The sequence below is a fragment of the Oenanthe melanoleuca genome, chromosome 1 (genome assembly GCF_029582105.1).
Source record: "Oenanthe melanoleuca isolate GR-GAL-2019-014 chromosome 1, OMel1.0, whole genome shotgun sequence".
Classification (NCBI taxonomy): Eukaryota; Metazoa; Chordata; class Aves; order Passeriformes; family Muscicapidae; genus Oenanthe; species Oenanthe melanoleuca.
In genome coordinates, this window is record NC_079333.1 from 109,341,104 (window position 1) to 109,362,905 (window position 21,802).

At 45.3% G+C, this 21,802-nt stretch overlaps 1 protein-coding gene across 1 annotated transcript in view; it reads left to right on the top strand.

Moving 5' to 3' along the window:
- The window catches only part of KCNJ6 (potassium inwardly rectifying channel subfamily J member 6), a 151,937-nt gene extending 130,947 nt beyond the window's left edge, over nt 1-20,990 (top strand). Inside the window, exon 4 of the mRNA XM_056510794.1 lies at nt 19,600-20,990. Within this exon, the coding sequence (XP_056366769.1) occupies nt 19,600-19,925 (326 nt within the window). The 3' untranslated portion in view covers nt 19,926-20,990. The remainder of the gene's footprint in view (nt 1-19,599) is intronic.
- Nucleotides 20,991-21,802: the final 812 nt, after the last annotated feature.

Below are 21,802 nucleotides of genomic sequence, written 5' to 3' on the forward strand. Positions count from 1 at the left end.
CATCTAATGTTGGTAATGCTCTTAATAATAACAACCCCCCTTTCCTGGAAGAGAACATTAAACCTGTTCAAAATACAGTATTTTTTTTCCAAATGATAGTATTTCTCCCCTCCTACACCACATCTACCTTAATCATCTGACTCCCACATAGCTGGCTCGACTTCAATGACAGTCTCCTCTACTTGTTTAAAAGTCATGTTATTTCCTCTGCCATCAAAAAGGCAGGATTTTCAAGTGAAGTTATTAAAGTTTCCAACACAAGGAACAGTACGTGGGTGCTGCTGAAGTCGACTCTCAGCAGTGAAAAAGAGATTCCTTCACTTCCAGCAGAGGATTGAGCCTCCCTTCTCCCTGGGGCCAGGAGACACCTGCATTTATGGGGATGTTTTGTCTGTCTAGAAATATCTCAAAGGCTTTGTCTCTTCCACAGTGAGCCCAGAGATCCAAACCTAAATTTACATCAGAAAAAAAAAATTTAAAAAATTTAAAAAAAAACAACTAGGGATCAGTTCTTGGTGCTGGATGAATGGAAAAATACTTGAGTATTAATATGTCCAAAGCCTTCTAGCCAAAATACTAAAGGAACGTTTGAACCAAATTTCCCCCTGGAGGCTCCACAAAGCCATCCCATCTCCTTATCTGCCATCCTGATTTATTACAGCCAGGACTAATTGGGTTTAATCCGCTACCTGAGCCCCACCCAGCTGCTAAACCCCTCACATTGGACACAGAAGAAGGAAATTTTAATACTTTGATTGGAAAAAAATCCCTTCAAAGCTGACCTGCAGCTGTTCACCTCCAGCTCTGTGTCTGTGCTGCCACATCGTGGGCTTTCCTCAGCTTCAGAGTTTCAACAAGTTTTTGCAGCAGCAAAAGTGCAAGCAGAGGCTTTGTCAAGGGACAGTGGTTTGTTCATTTTGTGCCACTGAGCTGAGCTGAGAGATGAGGAATTCATCTCAAAGCAATTCAGAGTTTTGGGAGAGTTTCAGCTCCTTTTCCAGGCTTTTCTCAGCTGTCAGATCACTGCAGGGCTTCATTTGCTGAATCCACCTCCCTGAATTTTCACCTCATTAGCTGCCCTTTCTCAAGTCCTGCTCAGCCCCTCTGAATTCAGCAGGATCAGGAGGTGGAGGGATGTTCCAGCTGCTATAACAGAAAAGGTTCATGAAAACTGAATTATGCAGCACCTACACCTGTAATGAATTAAATCCTCCAGCTTCATTCATTCATCCATTCATTGTTTCAAAACCTGTCAGAGCCCCTTAATCAAATTACAGCCTTCACTCAGCTCAGGATTACACCTGATGGTGTGTCACTCTGACATCCTTTGATGAGGAAAGAGAAAAGAACAGACAAAAATGAAAGGAAAGTTTTTTTATATCAGAAGTGGTCCATCCCTTCCCTTCATCAGCAGAATTGTATGCTGGTTGTGATGGTTGTTGTTTCCTTAAACTTTGATCCATTCTATTTTGTGTTTTATTAAAAAGACAAGGTCAAAAATATCTGGCACTTCTGCTGGCAACTACTGAGTTTTAGTTGTCAGAGGAGTTTATTCCTGAGTCTCACCCCTGTACAAACAGAAAAATTCTGGTTTGACCACCTTTCCCCAGGATGGAAACAATCCAGGTTATTTGGGTCTCACCTTGAAAACAAGCAGAGGTTTGAATTCTCTCTAGGGTTTGTGTCCTGTGAGCAAAGAGAGAGCAGCACTGGGGCTCTCACAGCCCCTCTGTCAGACTAAAATTAAAAAATTAAGATTAAAGCTGTCCAGCTGAAGTTGGCACAGTCACTGTGGCAGTGCCCTGCTGGGTCATCCTCCCTCTCACACCCCTCAGCAGCTGCTGCCCTGCTCTGCACCAACCCAAAAAAAACTCAGCTGACACCCAAAAACCAGAGGGAATTGTGTCTTTAGCCAGCACAGCTGAGGGAATTAGCAGCAAGGAATTTGTCCCTTGTTTTTTTCATGCCTCCTTCTGAGCCTGCAGCCCAAAGCAGAGGGACCCACTTTGGGTGGAGGGGAGGTGCTGATGCCAAACTTGGACTCTTCCCATGCTCTCCCAGTCCTGGCAATGTTTGTTCCATCAGTAGTTTGTAAAATCATTTTTGCCCTCAGCCTACAGCAGCCACTCAGAGCCAGAGGGTGGTGGCACCTCTCACCCCACTCCATCCCCAGAAGGATCTGCTCCAGATTTTTGGGTTTTGGATGATCCCCTCTGGCTGATCCACATTTCCTGGGACAGGGGAGAGCTCCAGGAGCAGGAACAGGCTGCTGTAAAGCTGTTGTGCCCCTCTGAAGCAGCACAATGCAGCATTAGCACAGGGAAGGATCTGGTCCATTAACTTCTGAAATGAGCTTATCAGAGGAGATGGCAGGGCTGGTGGGAAAACAAGGCATTCAAAGCTCCTTGCAAATCCAAACTCTCCTCCTCTAAAGCATCACACCTCATCAGCTGTGCTTGTAGCTCCCTCTCCTACAGATGACAGGGCTGCAAAGTGGATTTTCTCCTGCAGTTGTCATCTTAATCTCCATGTCCCTCCTGTTAGCAACAAGCTCCAGCATTATCCTGGAGTTTTATCCTGGAGTTTTGCAGTGTCAGGGCTCTGACTGTGCTCCCTCTTTGGAGAGAATTGTTCACAGCAATTCAGTTCAAGGCATCCCACAACAACAGCAGGCCAGGCTGGCTTGGCTTGAACATGGCACAGGATATAGAGGAAAGTTGTGGGATTGCTGCCACATCATTGATGAGGTGAATTAAACCTCCTAGAGGTGAATAACACCATGGCATCCTCATCCTGGGGTTATTTCCTTTGAAAGGTTCTTCCTGTTGTCACTCTGACACATTTCCATTCAGAAACATCCATGAGATTAAGCAGCCACATGAAAACCTGGAGAAATTCCCCAAAGATCCCAGCTGGGATCCTGAAGGGTGATTCCATTCCTGTAGAGTTTTGCTACCTGCTCCCATCCAGAATTAATCCTCTCCCTTCTGGAAGCCAAGAAAAGCAGCAAGAAGAGACTTTGGGCTTCTGTGAAGCTTGGTTTGGGTCATTGCCTTGTTGGTAATTTTGGACCCTTTGTTTGGCTGGAAGCCTGGACCATGGAATCACTGCTGGGCCCAAAATTCACTGAGCACAAGGGAATCCCAGTTCAGAGCCCAGGGGAGCACAGCTCACAGAGCCACAGGATGGTTTGGGTGGGAAGGGACCTGAAAACTCCTCCAGTGCCACCCCTGCCATGGGGACACCTCCCACTGTCCCAGGCTGCTCCAGCCCCAATGTCCAACCTGGAACTGAACATTCCAGGGATCCAGGGGCAGCCACAGCTGCTCTGGGAATTCCATCCCAGGGAGCAATTCCTAATTCCCAATATCCCATCCAGCCCTGCCCCTCTTGTTGCCTGGAAAGGCTGAGCTGGAACAGAGACTGGACAGAGCAAAAGGATAAAATAGGAATTTATTGAAAGGATTCACTTTGGTTGGGGCTGCACCCAAATCAAACCCAAGGTGGATCCTGGTCATGAGTTTTACACTTTTATCAGTTTTGGTTCACCCACACATTGGGCTCAGTTACCCACCCACAGCCCCAGGCTATGAAGTCTCAGCCCCTGGTTTGCCCCTTTTCCCTCACTGCTGTTTCTGCTTTTTGGGTGTCCTTGGTTCTCCAAAGGGATTGTTCTGTCCAACCACCCTGACAACAGAACTCACTCACACCTAACATGGAGTTTCAGAGTCACTGAAGCAGCAGAGATTCTGAAAAATAGCAAAGCTGAACCCCAAGGCATCACTCTGGCAGTGGAAGCCATTCCCTGTGTCTGTCCCTCCATTCCCTGTGTCCTGTCCCTCCATTCCCTGTGTCTGTCCCTCCATTCCCTGTGTCTGTCCCTCCATTCCCTGTGTCCTGTCCCTCCATTCCCTGTGTCCTGTCCCTCCATTCCCTGTGTCTGTCCCTCCATTCCCTGTGTCTGTCCCTCCAGCCCTTGGCAATTGTCTCTCTCCATGTTTCCTGCAGCTCCTTCAGGCCCTGCAAGGCCACCCTGAGCTCAGCCCAAAGCTTCTCCTGTGCAGGTGAACAATCCCAGCTGTGCCAGCCTTTCCTCCCAGCAGAGCTGCTCCATCCCTCTGCTCATCCTGCTGCTCCTCTGGGCTGGCTCAAACAATTTCTTGCTATCAGCATTAATCAGCCCCTCTTGCAGTGACAGACTGAAACACAAACATCCCCATGGACACACAAACAGCCTGTCCACGTTCCCAAGGGGGTTTATTAGCTCACAGCCTTCATACCTGACCAAATTTTGAGGAATGCTCCCTGGAATGCTGGCCTTGAGTTCTGTGTCCAGCCATGGGAGCAGCCCCTGATTAGCTGGGCTTTTATCTGAGAGAATCACAGCAGCTTACATCAATATTCCTGGTGAGACCAGAGCTCTGTGATTAATAATGTGTTAAGCCACAGTTCCAAATTATTTCAACTTTTCAATGGTTATGGGAACATTCACAAGACTGATGGCTGGGCCTTACACTGCCAAGAGGCTGAAAGAGCTGTCATTTATTACAGGGATTTCTTGTAGCCAAATTGTGTAACACTACCCTGCTAAGCTGCAGAAAAAGAATTATGAGCTTTGCCACAGCATCTTCCCAAATTAGAAATGGAGTGAAGCTTCCAGCACTACAAATGTTTTTGTGAGTAGGGAGAGGGAGGAAGTGAGGAAATGCCATTAGATTCACCAAAAATACAAAACCCCAAACATTTCTGCACTGTGGTGGTGCAACAGAGATTCACTGGCTTGGCTGAGTCAATCCTGTCACACCACAGCTTTTTGTGCTGGTTTTTTGTTCAGTTTCACCATGTGCTTATAATCATGGAATCCCAGAATGGTTTGGCTTGGAAGGGACCTTAAAAATCATTTTGTTCCAGCCTCTTCCATAGGCAGGGACACCCCCCACTATCCCAGGTTGTGCAGGGCTCCATCCAGCCTGGCCTTGGACAATTCCAGGGATGGGGCATCCCCACAACCCAACCTATTCATGATTTCCCAATTATGTTCTTGTAACAACTTCTTAACCCTCCCAGTGCCTCTCTGAAGTGAATTGTCCTCTCCCTGCTGCCAGTTAAATTCTCTTCTCCTCCCTTCTTATGACACAAGGAATTTTCCTTTGATGATAACCAGCATTAAGCATTTGAAGGGACTGAGGATTTCCAAGGCTCCCACCTCAAGGATTTGCCAATTTTGGGCACAGGGGGAGCTGCCCTCAGTGTGTGTGCACATGCCACAGCCTCCCCCAGGAAAAGGCTCCATTATTCTGGGAGCAGGAAATTTTCAGTCATGGTTAAAAGAAGGAGAGAGCTCCACTGCAGAGAGAACAGGAAAAATGGAAGCAATTGATGCTCCAGGAAAACACTTTGGTGTTCTGTGACTGCTTCATCTGATCCTCCTTCTGTTCCTGGAACACCACCCAAACCCTTCTCTGCTCAAAGCAGAGGAGGGAAAAGATCTTGGGAAAGGTGCTGAGATCTGCTGAGACCCCAGTACTGAGCCAAAACTTGTGTTGAAATAGCAGGACCTGAAAAAACAAACAAAAAACCCCCAAAACCCAAAAAACAAAAACAAAAACAAACAAACAAACAAACAAAAAAAAAAAAAAAAAAAAAAAAACCCAACCAAAACAACCAAATAAATAACAATTTTAAAAAAAAATTGTTGGAAAAGGAAAATAATAACAAATCCCTACCTCAGAGACCTCCAGATAAAGGGTCATGGGAAATAAGAGCCAAATATTGCTGGTGCTGTTCTTTCTGAGCTTCAGCAATTCATTCCCTGCTGGGCTGCTGGGTCCTCATGCAAGCTGAGAGGCAAAGAACTTTGTTCCTGTATTGCTGAGTTTGCATTCTGCACTTCCAGCAGAATGGAATAAAGTGTAACAGGAAAATTGATAGGGAATACAGGAAATAAGTGATCTGGGATGTCCTGAGTGAGTTGCAGTTAATGCTCAGGGGAAGCTGAGCCCAGCTCTGCCTCTGCTTCCTAAATCCATGTGGAATGTCAGGATTTAGGCTGGGATGGGCTTGTTCTATTTCCAGTTCATTTCCAATACTCCCATTCCTACTGGGAATAAGCAGTTGCTGTTTGTCTCCCTTTTCCCTGTAGAAATGTGTGATTAAGGTGAATAAAGAGCCTTCAGTTCTTTGAGCAGCTGATCTCAGCTCAGCCTTGGGCTGTGATGGAGCATTTCCTCACCCCAGGGCCCAGATGTTGAGCTGTGCTTTGAGGAGAAGCCAAGGTGACCCCCTTGATTTGTCACCTGTCCCAGCAGCACCTCCCAGTTTTAGGTAAAGAGCCTCCTGCACAATATTTGCTTCTTTTGTCTCTGGTTAAAATAAACCTTTCTTCTTGGAGTATACAGTGAAGGCAGTGGCTGGGTGTTTAATTTAAAAACAAATTATTGTGGTGGGAGGAGAGCAGGGCTCAGAGCTGGTTGGATGCAGCATTTTCCTGATGTCTTCCTGAACATCTCCCAGACTCCCATTCCCTTATCAGCCTGTCTTGTGTCCAGCCTGTCCCAGGAGCCTTTCCAGGTGTTGGGATTGGCACTGCAGGAAGTACCAGAGGGAATAAACCCATCCCTGAGCTGCCTCAGCACCCAAACCTGACCCACTGCAAGCATGAAGGAGACAATCAAGAAACAAAAGAATGGTTTGGGCTGGAAAGGACATAAAAAATCATCCAGTGCCATGGCAGGGACACCTTCCACTGTCCCAGGCTGCTCCCAGCCTGGCTTGGGACAATTCCAGGGATCCAAGGGCAGCCACAGCTGCTCTGGGAATTCCATCCCAGCCTCTCCCAGGGAAGGATTTCTCCCTAATATCCCATCCAACCCCATTTTCCAACAGTTTGAAGCCATTCCCCTTGTCCTGTCTAAGGAGTTGGGAAGTTTTCAAAGGGACCACGCCAAATTTTATTTCTCTTTCCCACTCTGGAGATCAAACACACCTTAGGAGCCCCAGCAGGAGCCAGGAGATACTGCCCCATGTGCAGACATCTGTTACCTTGTAGGGACTGGACTCAGCAAGGACCCCATGGAGCTGTAAAACTGGATCTGGGTCAGGTCTGCAGCGTGGAGCAGCAAAATCCCCATGGAAATGCTGCTGACTGGGGCTGGAATTATAAAATTTCTCATTAAACACTCAGATGAGATGTCGGAGGCAGATGGGTTTAGCCAGAAATTTAGTTTTAGTTTAGTTTAGTGTTTTCCCTGTTTACCACTGAGCCTGATTTGGGTGAGGCAGGACAGCAGGGAGTGAGGGATGTGCAGTTTTAGCCAAAAGCTCCTTGTTCAATGCCTGGCTCAAGGGAGGCTCCAAACCAGCAGCAATAAAAGCTGTGGCACTGTGCTGCCCATGCAGGACACCATGGGCTGCACTGGTGCCTGAAATCCACGTGGGAATCAGGAGGAAATCAGGGAAAGCACCATCCTGGAGCTCAGAGAGAGTTCAGCAAGGTGCAGCCTTCAAATAATCCCACAAACATCCTGCTGATCCCAAAGCAACTTCTGCAACAATCCCTCGATATTTTCCAGGCATTGCTGCTGCTTTTTGGGTTTTTTTTGTTTGTTTTGTTTTTAATCTCCCTTAGGCACACTCTCACTGCCAAGGCATCTCTGCTGGGAGAAGAGTGCCACCTCATGACTGATGCTGAGGATGGAAGGAGCCCCAGCAGGGCACAGGGACAGCCCTGGGCTCCCAGCAGGTTTCCAGCCAGCACCTGCCCACCCTGGGACCACCCCCCTCCAAAACCCTGTTTGTGTGCTCTGCTGAGCACAAACCCCAGGGCTGGACACCAATTCACTCATTAGTCATTGGGAATATTAATCCACAAACACCAGAGGTTTATGTCCTAAAAGGAGACAGAGGAGTTCTTTTGGCTTTGTTGGAATAAAGGGAGAGGCCATGGGGCATTCCCCTGGGGTCTCTCAAATTTTTGGAGGACTCACCTCCCTTTTTATCCCAATTTTCTGGCCTCATTTCCCTCCCTCTCCCCATTGCTGAGGTACTTGAGAGGCACAGACTTCCCAAACACCTGACACCTGAGATTCCCCTCTAATGTACAACCCTTCCTTTTAATTTTTAATTCTTATACAATTCATAGTTTTCCCCATTGCTTCTTTCATCTTCCAATATCCAATTTCATTTATCAGCAAACCTACAGTTTGTTTGTAAAGGCAAACATCTTTTCCCATTCATCAATCAGTGGAATCCATCCCATTGTTTCTTTTATCTCTCAGTGCTGGTCTGATCTCCCAGCAGATCCACAGCTTGTTTGTGAAGACAAATCCAACATTCCTCTCACTCAGAAGAATTGACATTATGGGGGCTTTCATACAGAGTTTTTCCTGCTTTGAAAACCCCCTCATTTAATTTCAGGTTCTTTTCCATCATCTTAAGCACCTCTCCTCTGGGAATTCTGCAATTTGGATGTGAGCACCTTCACCATGTTCCCTTTCCCCACACACTCTTCTCAAGTTCTTTATTTCTTCCTAACTAAAACAAAAAAATTTTTCTCACATTTTTCACCTGAGGTAATTGTTGTTAAACTAAAGAGAATTAAAGATTCCTAATGACTCTGTTGCTTCCACAAGTGAGGTGTGTAAAAGAAACTTTGAATTTCTCTTCTCCATCACCAGTTTGGACTGTTTGAGGAAAATCTGACACATTTTGCCATTGATTGATTTGTCTGTGCTCCTCCAGGAAAAAAAAATAGTTTAAATATTATTAGTTTAAAATTGAATAAATAGAGAAAATAGCTTTTTTCTAGGTTTTGTTTTTTGGTTCCTTCTCCCCTACTTTAAATTAATTCAGGCATTGAGGAAAGTGCCAGACTGAAAAGCCCAGAGCCTGAAGTGTGTTGTTCCTATTTCTTCCCAGAATAGAAATATCAGGAGAGTAGAACTGAAGCTTTCCTAAAATCCCAACCCTATTCCTGCTCTTCTCCTTTATTGGACACGCTGCTAAACGTGGGCTGTGATTAAAGATCCCAATCAGCTCCTTCCACACCACCTCCAATAAAACCAAAGTCAATTAAAGAGTGGATATTAATTTTTCCAAAATGGTCATTGATCTACCAGCAGGTGTATTAATAGCCCCTCCTATTGGACAGGATGCCAAGCAGATAAATATGGGTACAAAATCTGACATAACTCCAATATTAAATAGCATTTCAGAAATGAAAGATTTTGCATCTCATTCCCCCAGGCAGCCACTTTCTGCTCCCTCCTGCATCTCAAAAATATGCTGCTCATGTTGTCAGATAGCCAAATATTATTAACCTGAAAAGCATCAACTTAATAAATCTCATCCCATGAACAGGAAAAAAAAAAAAAAAAAACAACTCAGAATAAAAATCAAAACCCACTTGCTACTCAGTAGGAGGATTTTACAGCACAGATGATTTTCTGTGCAGAACTGCAAGAAGGCCTGCAAAAGTTCATCAAAAATCAGAGCTGCAGGGAGCCTGGCCTTTTGTCAGTCTTTTGTTATGATCAGGATATCAATAAAACCTCATTTAAATTTTAATTAAAGACTCTTGTTGTGTCAGATGAACTTGGAGCTTAAACTGTTTAATGGTTTCCCTTAAAGAGATTTTTACAGAGGGCTTGATCAATCACATGAAATAATGACATGAGCAAATGTTTGGTTGCTTAAATTCTCTCCCACTAAGAAAATTAAGGGGGATAAGATCTACTACCCCAGCCCATCACTTAAAATAGCAACAAAACCAGCCCAGATATTCCTCCCCCTCCCAGAGCTTGGGATTCAGAGATTCCTTCTGCAAACCACGGATCTCCTCTCCCCCAGCCCTCCTGCTGCTCTTTCAGGTGAAACAGAAGTCAAAAATATCATCCCTGAACAGGAGATATCTTTAGAAAAGCTGATTTCTTCAAGTTTTCTCTTCTAGAACCAAGTTCCACCCACCCACGTGTGGCTTGTCCCACCCACCTAAAAGGATGCAGCGTTACAAAACCACCCAGGTGACCCCACTGAGCTGGGCTGCTGCTTCCCAAAAAAACTTCCAGTGATTTCAGAACCTTTGCTTGTGCTGCATTTCCAAGCATCACTTCTCCCCAGCATCTGCCTGGCAGGAACAAGTGATTTACCCTGAGCTCTCTTTCATCTCCCCCCCTGCTCTCCCAGCAGCCACAAACCTCCAAACAACCCCCAGAATATTTGCTGGGTGATTCACAGATTTTGCTGTCAGAAAGCTCCTGATCCTGCCTTATTCCCTGGATTTTACAGCATGCCAAGCAGTGTGTTCACACTGTTTTGTCTTAAATCCTGGCATCACAAACATTTCCACAGGAAAATGTGACATTTTTATAAAAAGCTCCGAGTCAGGAAGGTTCAGCACGGAGCAGACCTTGGATGTTCAGCATTTTAAGGAGAGGAACAAAAGCCATCCCAACATGCAGGCTGGAATTAGGTGTGGAAGAAGTGGTGGAACAGATCACACTTCTATTTTTATGAAATGTTGAATCCCCAGCCATGACAGCACCAGTGTGCAGCAGGTACAAAGTGTCACAGAAAATGCTTTTTTCACAGCAAACCCCATTCCAAGGAAAGGCTGTTTTTTTGGGTTTTTTTCTTCCAGCCATCCTTTGGCATTAATTCCCCTGAGTGGGAATTCAGCAGCGCCCAAACCTGCCTTGTTTTGGTGTCAGTGGGTTCTGAGTGCCTGTTCCCCAGGAGAGCTGCAGATGTTGAGGGGTGTGTTTATTTTTCCACAAAGGATTTATTCTCCATGCACATTCCTTGAAGGATGACATCATGGAAGAGCTCCTGCACAAAAAAAAAAAATGTTCAATCCTTTTTCAAGGCCAAATGCATTTCACAGAATCACAGAAAGATTTGGGTTGGAAGGGACCTTAAAACCCACCCAGTGTCACCCCAGCCACGGCAGGGACACCTCCCACTGTCCCAGGCTGCTCCAGCCCCAATGTCCAACCTGGAACTGAACATTCCAGGGATCCAGGGGCAGCCACAGCTGCTCTGGGAATCCATCCCAGCCCCTGCCAGGGAACAATTCCTAATTCCCAATATCCCATCAAACCCTACTCTGCAGCCATTCCCTGTGTCTGTCCCTCCATTTCCTGTGTCTGTCCCTCCATTCCCTGTGTCTGTCCCTCCATTCCCTGTGTCCTGTCCCTCCATTCCCTGTGTCCTGTCCCTCCATTCCCTGTGTCTGTCCCTCCATTCCCTGTGTCTGTCCCTCCATTCCCTGTGTCCTGTCCCTCCAGCCCTTGGCAATTGTCTCTCTCCATGTTTCCTGCAGCTCCTTCAGGCCCTGCAAGGCCACCCTGAGCTCAGCCCAAAGCTTCTCCTGTGCAGGTGAACAATCCCAGCTGTGCCAGCCTTTCCTCCCAGCAGAGCTGCTCCATCCCTCTGCTCATCCTGCTGCTCCTCTGGGCTCTGCAGCAGCTCCAGCTCCTCCTTGGGCTGGGACAGGGCTGGGGCAGTTCTGCAGGTGGGGTCACACCTGGGGGGGCACAGGGGCACAAATCCCAACTCCAATCCCAATCCCACTCCCAACCCCAATCCCAATCCCAATCCCAATCCCAATTCCTTTCCTGCTGCCCACCTGCTTTGGATGCAGCCCAGCACATATTTGCCTTTTTATGATGCAAATTCACATCTCTTGGTTGGGCATTTTCAATTTTTCACTTCCTACTTGTATTTTATATGTGCCCAGTTCCTGCCTTCTGCCTCCCCAGCAGGGAGTGGAGAGATAGGAACCTGCTTCTGATCCAGCCAGGATCCCCTGTGCTCCATCCAGATCCAACCAGGATCATCTCAGTTCTATCCAGATCCACTCGGGATCCCCTGAGTTCTATCCAGATCCACCCAGGATACTCTGAGTTCTATCCAGATCCACTCAGGATCCCCTGAGTTCTATCCAGATCCACCCAGGATACTCTGAGTTCTATCCAGATCCAACCAGGATCCTCTCAGCTCCATTCAGATCCAACCAGGATCCTCTGAACCCCATCCAGATCCATTCAGGATCCTCTGAGTTCTATCCAGATCCACCCAGGATCATCTCAGCCCCATTCAGATCCACTCAGGATCCTCTGAGTTCTATCCAGATCCACTCAGGATCCTCTGAACCCCATCCAGATCCAACCAGGATCCTCTGAGCCCCATCCAGATCCACTCAGGATCCTCTGAGTTCTATCCAGATCCAACCAGGATCCTCTGAGCTCCATCCAGATCCACTCAGGATCCTCTGAGTTCTATCCAGATCCACCCAGGATCATCTCAGCCCCATCCAAATCCACTCAGGATCCTCTGAACCCCATCCAGATCCATCCAGGATCATCTGAGCCCCATCCAGATCCAACCAGGATCCTCTGAGCCCCATCCAGATCCACCCAGGATCCTCTGAGTTCTATCCAGATCCACTCAGGATCCTCTGAGCCCCATCCAGATCCAACCAGGATCCCCTGAGTTCTATCCAGATCCACTCAGGATCCTCTGAACCCCATCCAGATCCACTCAGGATCCTCTGAGCTCCATCCAGATCCACTCAGGATCCTCTGAGTTCTATCCAGATCCACCCAGGATCATCTCAGCCCCATCCAAATCCACTCAGGATCCTCTGAGCCCCATCCAGATCCAACCAGGATCCTCTGAGCTCCATCCAGATCCATCCAGGATCCTCTGAGTTCTATCCAGATCCACCCAGGATCATCTCAGCCCCATCCAAATCCACTCAGGATCCTCTGAACCCCATCCAGATCCACCCAGGATCATCTCAGCCCCATCCAAATCCACTCAGGATCCTCTGAACCCCATCCAGATCCACCCAGGATCCTCTGAGCTCCATCCAGATCCACTCAGGATCCTCTGAGCCCCATCCAGATCCACCCAGGATCATCTCAGCCCCATCCAGATCCACCCAGTAGGAAAATGAAGCTCTTGTGTGGTGCTGCCCTGATGTCTGGGGAATCTCTGGATCCATCAATGGATCCCAGGAGCCAAACACAGAGCAGGGCACAAAATCCTGGCACTTCATTCTCCAGCTCCTCTGAACTGAGCTCCCCTTTCCTAAGAACTCCAAGTGCCAGTTCTGGAACCAGCTTCTCTCTTTCTAGTCAGACATTATTGGATTTAATAAATTTCCCACATTTAGGTGGCAGAAAAATGTAATTATTACCCACAGGGAAAAGATCAGCTGAAAAACAACATCAAAATTCAGGCACATCAAGATTTGCTGGGCATGGCCTGAACATGAGGCTAAATGGAAGTTAAATATTGGCTGAATTGTAAATTTATGGTAAAAATTGCAATTTTGGGGTAAAATTGCCATTTCTCTACAAGCAGTTTATTGAGAATATGTTGGCACAGTTTGCTAAAAGTGGCAGCACATTTGAGGCTGGATCAGACAAACTCCTGCCTCAGCAGGTACCACTTGTCAGAAAACAAGAAATTAGACACAAATTACCCACTATTTAATTCCTGATAGGAGAAACAGTAGCTAAACAAACCAAGCATTTCTAATTCAGCATTTTTCCACTGGAAAATATCATTTTACTGGCATTGAAATCTCCTGCTGAGGGGAAAATGCATTTTAACAGTTTGTAAAGACTAAAAAACGTCCATTTTTTTTCTTATTTAGGTGTTGCATTACACAATATATCACATTTGAATGAAACCAGAATGCTTTGACTGATTCAAGTTAGATTTTGTTAATAATTTGACTTAATACCACCTCATTTTTTTTTTCATCCTTGCTATTTGTTTTAGCAAGAAATCAGAGCATCAGAAAGTTCAACTGACTTGAAATTATGGTTTCAATTTCCTTTGCATATTCATCTCTGCAAATGGGAGTTGATAATCTGCGTGTTCTCCTGCAGAGCTGTGATTTATTTTATGGGGTGGGGTGGTCAGAGCAGCTGCTGCATCCCACTCACTCCATGGAAATTGGGATTTTCTGGGCTGAGCTGCTCCCTGCTCCCTCCTCAGCTTCCACAGAGACCCCTGAGCACTCACAGATGGTGTCAGCAAATAAAACCTCAAATGGAGTGATCTGCTCCTCAGGCTGATTGAGTGAGAAAGGTGAAAAGAGAAATAGAAATAAAATAGAAATAGAAATAGAATAGAATAGAAAATAAAAATCGTTTGCAGAAAGAAAAAAAAAAAAAAAAAAAAAAAAGACACAATTTTTAATATTATAAAAGGAAAAACAAACAAAACTCAGCAAATTTAACTCCTTATATTCATATAAAAATAAAAAAAGTGTTTCCTCAGTCCCTTTCTCTCCCACTCAATTCAAACCCTCACAATGAGGGTTTCACACCAGACGTGCTGAAGAAAAGATATTTAAAATATTTAAAATATTTAAAAGGCTCCCAAGCACTTATGCAGTTTTGACTTCATGCAGGAAGTTTTGACATTTCTCAGGGTGAGATAAACACCCAATTTAATCCAAGTTATCAGAACCCCTGGGAATTCCCCTTTGCTACCTCTGAATGAGAGATTATATACATATATATACATATAAATATATATATATAAAATATGTAATTGTGGGGTGTTTACTCAAACTGAAACCACCACAGCTTTATTGTCAGCTGTACCTAAATTCTATGATTTTATGCTTCCATCTCTAAAATACTGCAGTGAATTCAGGGTCCAACACAAATTTTTGCTTCCTCCTCTTTAGCTTGATTAAAGAGGACCAATTAACCCCCAAGGAATGTTTCTGACACCAACTTGGTGGCACTCAGAGAATTTTATTCCAAATATTTTTTCTTTTTATTTTTTCCCCTTTTTTTTTTTTTTTTTTTTTTTGGAGGCAATCATTTTCACACCAGGGAGAGCTGTTTAGTACAAATTTGACAGCAAAAAAAAAAAAAAAATTCTAGAGGAGGAAGAGAAGCACATCTCCTGCTTTTGCATCTCAGCATGTTCCTGGTGGCACAGCAGAGAAACAGAGCCAGCAAAGCTGGGGAATTTGCCAAAACCCACACAGTCTGCAGGAGAAGAGAGGGATGGAGCAGGGGGTCCTGACTCTGAGCCTTGGCTTGTTTCTGACAGCCCACGCTGCTTTCTGCTTCTCCTGATCACCCAAAAATACAGAATTGCCAAATCCTTCACTGAATCCATTGAGTGCAAAAGGTCACTGGGGCAGAGAGCACGACAGATCCTGGATAAAATCCTGGAATTCCTCCTGGATTTCCTGGAACTGCAAATGAAGTGCACCAAGGTTCATCCAGCTCCCTCAATATTGGAATTTTCTGCAGAGGGGATTTTCACATTGACCCAGAGGGACAGGACACAGGGAATGGATTCCCAGTGCAGAGGGCAGGGCTGGATGGGATATTGGGAATTGGGACTTGTTCCCTGGAAGGGTGGGAATGGAATTCCCACATTTGCTGTGGCTGCCCCTGGATCCCAGGCAGTGCCCAAGGCCAGGCTGGACATTGGGACAGTGGGAGGTGTCCCTGCCATGGATGATCTTTAAGATCCCTCCCACCCCAAACCATTCCAGGATTCTCTGATCTTTTATGATTCAATGATATTTTGTTTTAACCAGACCTTTGCACAATTTAATCTCTTGATTTTTAAGGTGCAAAAGTAAACATGGAGCTGTTTGCTTGGGGTTTGTTCACCTGCACAGGAGAAGCTTTGGGCTGAGCTCAGGGTGGCCTTGCAGGGCCTGAAGGAGCTGCAGGAAACATGGAGAGAGACAATTGCCAAGGGCTGGAGGGACAGACACAGGGAATGGAGGGACAGACACAGGGAATGGAGGGACAGGACACAGGGAATGGAGGGACAGACACAGGGAATGGAGGGACAGACACAGGGAATGGAGGGACAGGACACAGGGAATGGAGGGACAGGACACAGGGAATGGAGGGACAGGACACAGGGAATGGCTTCAGAGGAGGGTTTGATGGGATATTGGGAATTAGGAATTGTTCCCTGGGAGGGGCTGGGATGGAATTCCCAGATTTGCTGTGGCTGCCCGTGGATCCAGTTCCAGGTTGGACACTGGGATTTGGAACACCCTGATCTGAGAGAAGACTCCCCACCCATGGCAGGGGTTGGAATTGGAAGATCTTTGATGTCTCTTCCAACCCAAACCCATCTTTGGTCACAGAGGTGAAGAATTCTCCCATCTCCTCCCCCTGGCCAAAGGTGCAAAGCTCAGCCCTAAAGCCAAGCTCAGCCTCTGCTGTTCCTGATGGCCACAGCTCCATCACAGCCTGCAGCAATTATCTCAGGGGCTGGACAACTTCCTCCACTTTTCATTTTGGTTTTAACAGGTTCTCATGAACCTTTTGACAAATTAGATCAAAACCTCTGCAGTGACATCTCACACAGAGAGAATGAAAGGAATTCCTCAGAAGCATCATGTAGTCACTAAGAATTTTAAATTTTCTGTGCTAACAAGCACTAACCCCTCAAAAACCACTGCATTTAACTTATGGCCATGGAAAAAGCTTCCAAAATTAAATAATGAAACGAAAAACTTAAGTTTGTAGTTTAAATAAAAATGTGCAATATCACACAGTGGAAAACTCAAAATTTTAAATTTTAAAATATAATTATATATATATAACAAAATGAAAGTTTTAAAACAAAAGTTTGTCCTTCTTTTTCACCTTCTTCTTCATATGTCTAAGCAATATTTTATAATTAAATAAAAAGTCTGCATTGTAAACTGCAAGTAATTAGTTATTAAATTTTAAAATAAAAATAATTTAAATATAATTTTTTTATTAAACAGTTTATCCTTTAAAAATTAAAAAAATACCACTCCATTTTGAGGTTGTTAACTTGAAATAGTGTAAAACTCACAGTTTGTAAAACTATAACATAAATTAGAAGTTTGTCCTGGTCCTGCCATCATTCTTGGCTGCTCATTTCAGTGAGAGCTGTTTATTTATCCCAGAAATTAAATTTGAAAAGAAAAGGTGATGCTGTAAAAAAAAAAAAAACTGTCTTGAGTAGAACAAAAGCTGGATGAGGCTGTCACTGTGTGGAAAATCAGGGCTGGAAAATCTCTGTATTTCAGCCCAGACATGGGTTTGTACCTTGGTTCTGAGCAACCTTTTCCCCCTGATTTTTTGGAGAGCATTTTCTTTTTGATGGCTCTCATCCAAAGGGAAACACTGCATGGTACAAGTGCCTGACACAACATTTCATTGTCTAAGCTACCATGAAATCTTCAATTAAGTGCTTCATGTGGAAGTAAAGACCTTTTCTGGTTCCATTGAAGAGCAAAACAATAAACATTTTTAATAATAATTAACAATAATAAAACAGCAAAAAGCCAAGGTAGCTTGGCTGCCTACAATTGAAATCCCCATAATTCAGTTTTCACTGGCTTGAAAAATCCCAACTTCCATTCTAGCACTGAAAGTATTTCATCCAGCTGTGGAAAAGGAACAGGAATTAAATCATTGCTGAATGGGAGCAATTAAAAATTAAAAATGGAGACAACTTTTCAGAGGAGGGTCTGTTTTTAATGAGCTGTAACTTTCACACAGTCCAATTAATCTTCTTGATTTCTGCAGAAAATTGTCCCTCCTTTTTCCCACCAGGCAGAACAATTTTTTCCTAAGCAAAGCCAGCAGGATCTCTGAGTACTTACTTTCCTTGGCATGAAAATTCCAGATTTCCCACTCACTTCCAAGCAGGAGTTCAGCAGTAAAGGGATTGGGAGCAGAAATGAACTTTCAGATCATGGAGCCCAACCACCAACCAGCACCACCCCAATGCCCAGCACCAAACATTGTCCCACATCCACACAGATTTTGGGTATTTCCAGGTGTGGTGATTGCAGCACCTCCCTGAGCACCCTTTCCATGGGGAAATTCCTGCTGCTGTCCCACCTGAGCCTCCATTCCTCTCCCTCAAAAAAAAAATCCTTTAAAGCTCAAAATAATTTTGTCACAGGGCTTGGTTCCTCCCACCCTTCCCACCTGTGAAAGAGCAGGAAAAGGGGAAGATTTTTGTATTTCCTTGTGTATTTCCATCTGAGCTGAAATGCAAACTTCTCCTGGAAGAACAAAGAGACAAATGAGGGTTTCAATATTTGGCCAAAAGAAAGAACTGAGGTGATGTCCCTGATCCAGAGCAGCAGCTTTCTCACATTTTCCTCTGGAAACCACCAGGGTCCAAGGTGCTGCAGGAAGGGCAGGGAAATGCTGGAGCAGTGTCACAGTGGGGTGACAGCTGCTAAATGACTTTGCAGCCATCAGAAGGAAGAAATGAGACCTTGGGAGAGAAGGCTTCAAAGAATGAGGGCAGAATTACTTGGAACAGGAATCACAGCCTTGAACAATTTTTGGGACAATAAACTCCCAATGCTGGCTCTTCACAGGACCCTCCATGTGACTTTCCATGATGCCACCAGCACAGAGAGACAATGGGCATTTCTACATTCTGCCTTTTGTTCTGTCTAGATTTGTTATTTTTAGCTGTTAATGACTGCCTTATAGATAACTGATGTGTGACAGGCTTGTCCAGGGCTTAAACAATTGTATTTATTAAATATTCCATATATACTGTTCAGCTATTAGTACAATGCTAATAATGTGCAGTAATCAAAGCTAGCATCATTTTTGGCTCTTAAATTAATTTCTCCTGATATTTTTGCCTGGCCATACAGTTTTCCCATATTTCCTGGGCAGCTGGATTTTTCCCTTCCACTCCTGAGCACCAATATTTGATTGCAGTGCTTCCCTGAGCTGTGGGTCTGGGCTGGAGAAGGCTCCAAGTCACAGCTCCCTGCTGTTCCCAGGGATTTCTTCACCCAGAGGACACTCTGGAATGTGAACTGACCTTGGATCAGCACCTCTTTTTGTGCCAAAAAAAGCACAGGTTTTTTTTTTTTTTGGTTTTTTTTTTTTTTTTTTTTTTTTTGGTTTGTTTTTTTTTTATTTGTTTTTTTGTTTTTTTGTTTTTTTGGTTTGGTTTGGTTTGGTTTTTGTTTTGGGTTTTTTTGTGGTTTTTTTTTTTTGTTTTGTTTTGTTTTTTTGTTTTTTTGGTTTGTTGGTTGGTTGGTTGGTTGGTTTTTGTTTGGTTTTTTTTGGCCGGTAGGGTGAGGTTAAGCAGAGCTGTAACAAGAAGGTAATGAAGAAATTAATCCCAATTATCCCAGACACTATCCCAACACCCTTCAGGAGTTTTATTGATATTTTTGCATTGCCCACCAGCCCAACTCTCAGGTCAGGGCAGCTAAAAGGTGACTCCCACCTTTAGGGGAGCCCTTGGATGGTGGGGTCAGGCTGGGAAGCTTTGGTGACAATCCCTGTCACCCTGGGCGCGGTGACAGGGGACAGAGGATGGCACAGTGCCCCACAGCACCTGGGACCAGCAGCAGGTGAGTTGGTGAGTAGGAAAGCAATGCCTAATACAGAAATTATTATTAAAATCTTGGCTGACACACCGAGCCCGAGAGGAAAGGGCGCCAGTTTGTGATTCCTGGTGTCCAACCTCACCCTGTCCTGGCACGAGCCTTCTTACAGCAGCAAAAAGAGTGGACCCAAGGCCTGGGGAAGCAGAGGGTGCTGATCCCAGCTGTGTTGCTCTCTGTCCTTGCAGGGATGACGTGCCAGGCTCGCAGCTCCTACATCACCAGCGAGATCCTCTGGGGCTATCGCTTCACGCCCGTGCTCACGCTGGAGGACGGCTTCTACGAGGTGGACTACAACAGCTTCCACGAAACCTACGAGACCAACACCCCCGTCTACAGTGCCAAAGAGCTGGCAGAGATGGCCAGCCGAGCAGAACTGCCCCTCACATGGTCTGTTTCCAGCAAGCTGGACCAGCACGCCGAGCTGGAAGCGGAGGAGGAGGAGAAGAACCAAGAGGAGCAAAACGAAAGAAACGGAGACGTGGCCAACTTGGAGAATGAGTCCAAAGTGTAGAAGCAAGAGGAGAAATAAAGGCCATGCCACCTCCTTTATCTCCTCCCTCTCTGCTCCCTGCTCCTTTCTGCAACACGCCTTTAATTTCTTTTTTCTCTTCCTGCCATCGGTAACTCACGGGAAATAAACATTTTAGATGTGAGATCCCAACGTCGACCCAAGAGATTCCCAGACTCAGCCAAGGCGTGGGCTGAAGCTGCTGCACCCATCAGGGATGGGGGAATCTGCCCCTGGCAGTGACTGATGGCAGTGCAGACCTCCAGGTTTATCCCCACCAACAACACAACAAACCACCCCTGATGGCAAAGGAAACGCAAGGGATTTCAATCAAAGACTAATTAATGCTCATCAGAACGGGCTTTGACTGAGGGTTTGATGCATTTCAGGACAGTTTCACAGACTGGGTGACAGTGCAGTGGGCCTTGCAGCTTTCAGAGGAAGGTGAGCAGAGGGACCTGCAATCCCTGTACATATGCCTTATGTAACTATTTCTCTCTCCATTTAGTAATAAACGCCGCATGTACAAAAGTACTGTAGTAAAGAACTTCTAAATAATGTACACAGCTGTGTAATTAATGTAGGTTTAGAAACAGAGCTCTAGAAATATTGGGATGCAAAAACTAACTCCCCGTCCAGCAGGCATTTCCCTTCAAATATTTGCAGTGTAAAATTGATTTTAATTTATTTGTTTTCTCTTCCCCTCTCTGACTCTTCTAGTGCATAACATTTTCTTCAGTGTACCAGACTGGCAGCTATTTAGAGTACCTCACTGTTGGCCAAACAGATCGTTTCACTCACTCTAAAAAGCCATAAGTCTGGGAGAGGGCAGGGTAGAGAATTGTACTGCTGACATACTGTGAAAATGTTTACAAATGAGGCCAAACCCTTCCTGGTTACTCTTTTTTGGGGGGGGGCAGTTCGACTGAAAAATTGAGGCTGTGGCAAACTCATGGCTAACCAGAATTTCCTGTCTACTCTTCATCCAAGGAGCATGTGGAGGTGTTCTCCTTAATGTGCAATACCCAGGGAATCTGTGGGATTTCAGCAGTCCTTTGCTACACACACAAAAAAAAAAAAAAAAAAAACCACACACAAGCCATTGAATAATGAATGTTGCACCTCAGCCAGTAGATTTCAGCTACTTCAGCTGAGAAAGAGCCAGAATCCATGAAATTTGCAGTTTGCTGGTGCTGAGAGCAGGGGGCACAGCATCCCTGGGGTGTCCTTCCACCAGGGTTGCCAGGAAAACACAACACAGGGATCCTGCCAGCCACGCTCAGGGGAGCTCCTCCACCTTAGGCTGCTCCCTGGTGGCTGTAAATCCCTGGAAAACCCTGGATATTCCATCCACGGGGCAGAGAGAACTCACATCACCCCCATGGGAGTGGGGGAGCTCAGCCCCACCACGAGCAGCATTTCTGCCAGCAAAGGAGGACAAGCTGCAGCCTTAAATTTGGGTTTTATATTTTCATGCCTGCCTACTCCAGGAAGAAAGAAAACACTGAAGAGAATCTGAAGCTTTTTTTTCTCCTTTTTTTTTTTTTTTTTTTTTTTTTTTGGTACAGAAAAAATTATGTTTAAATAAAAGAGAAAAAAAAAAAAAAAACTCAGGAGAAACTTGGTGGGCAGGTGGAAAATTTGCACTGTGATATAGCTTTGGCATTGAATTCACACCTCTTTTCCTTTTTTTTTTATTTTTTATTTGTTTTGTTCTTGCTGGTACAACTGCCCCTTGGTAATTTTCAGAGAGGGTGGCTGATCTGGGGTTGGAAAAGGAGCTCTCAATTCCTTCTTCCCTGACCAGAAACATGCTGAGTGAGAATGGGACCTTCATGGGGAAGGGAAGGGTCGCACACAGGGCAGCTCAGGCTGGGTGG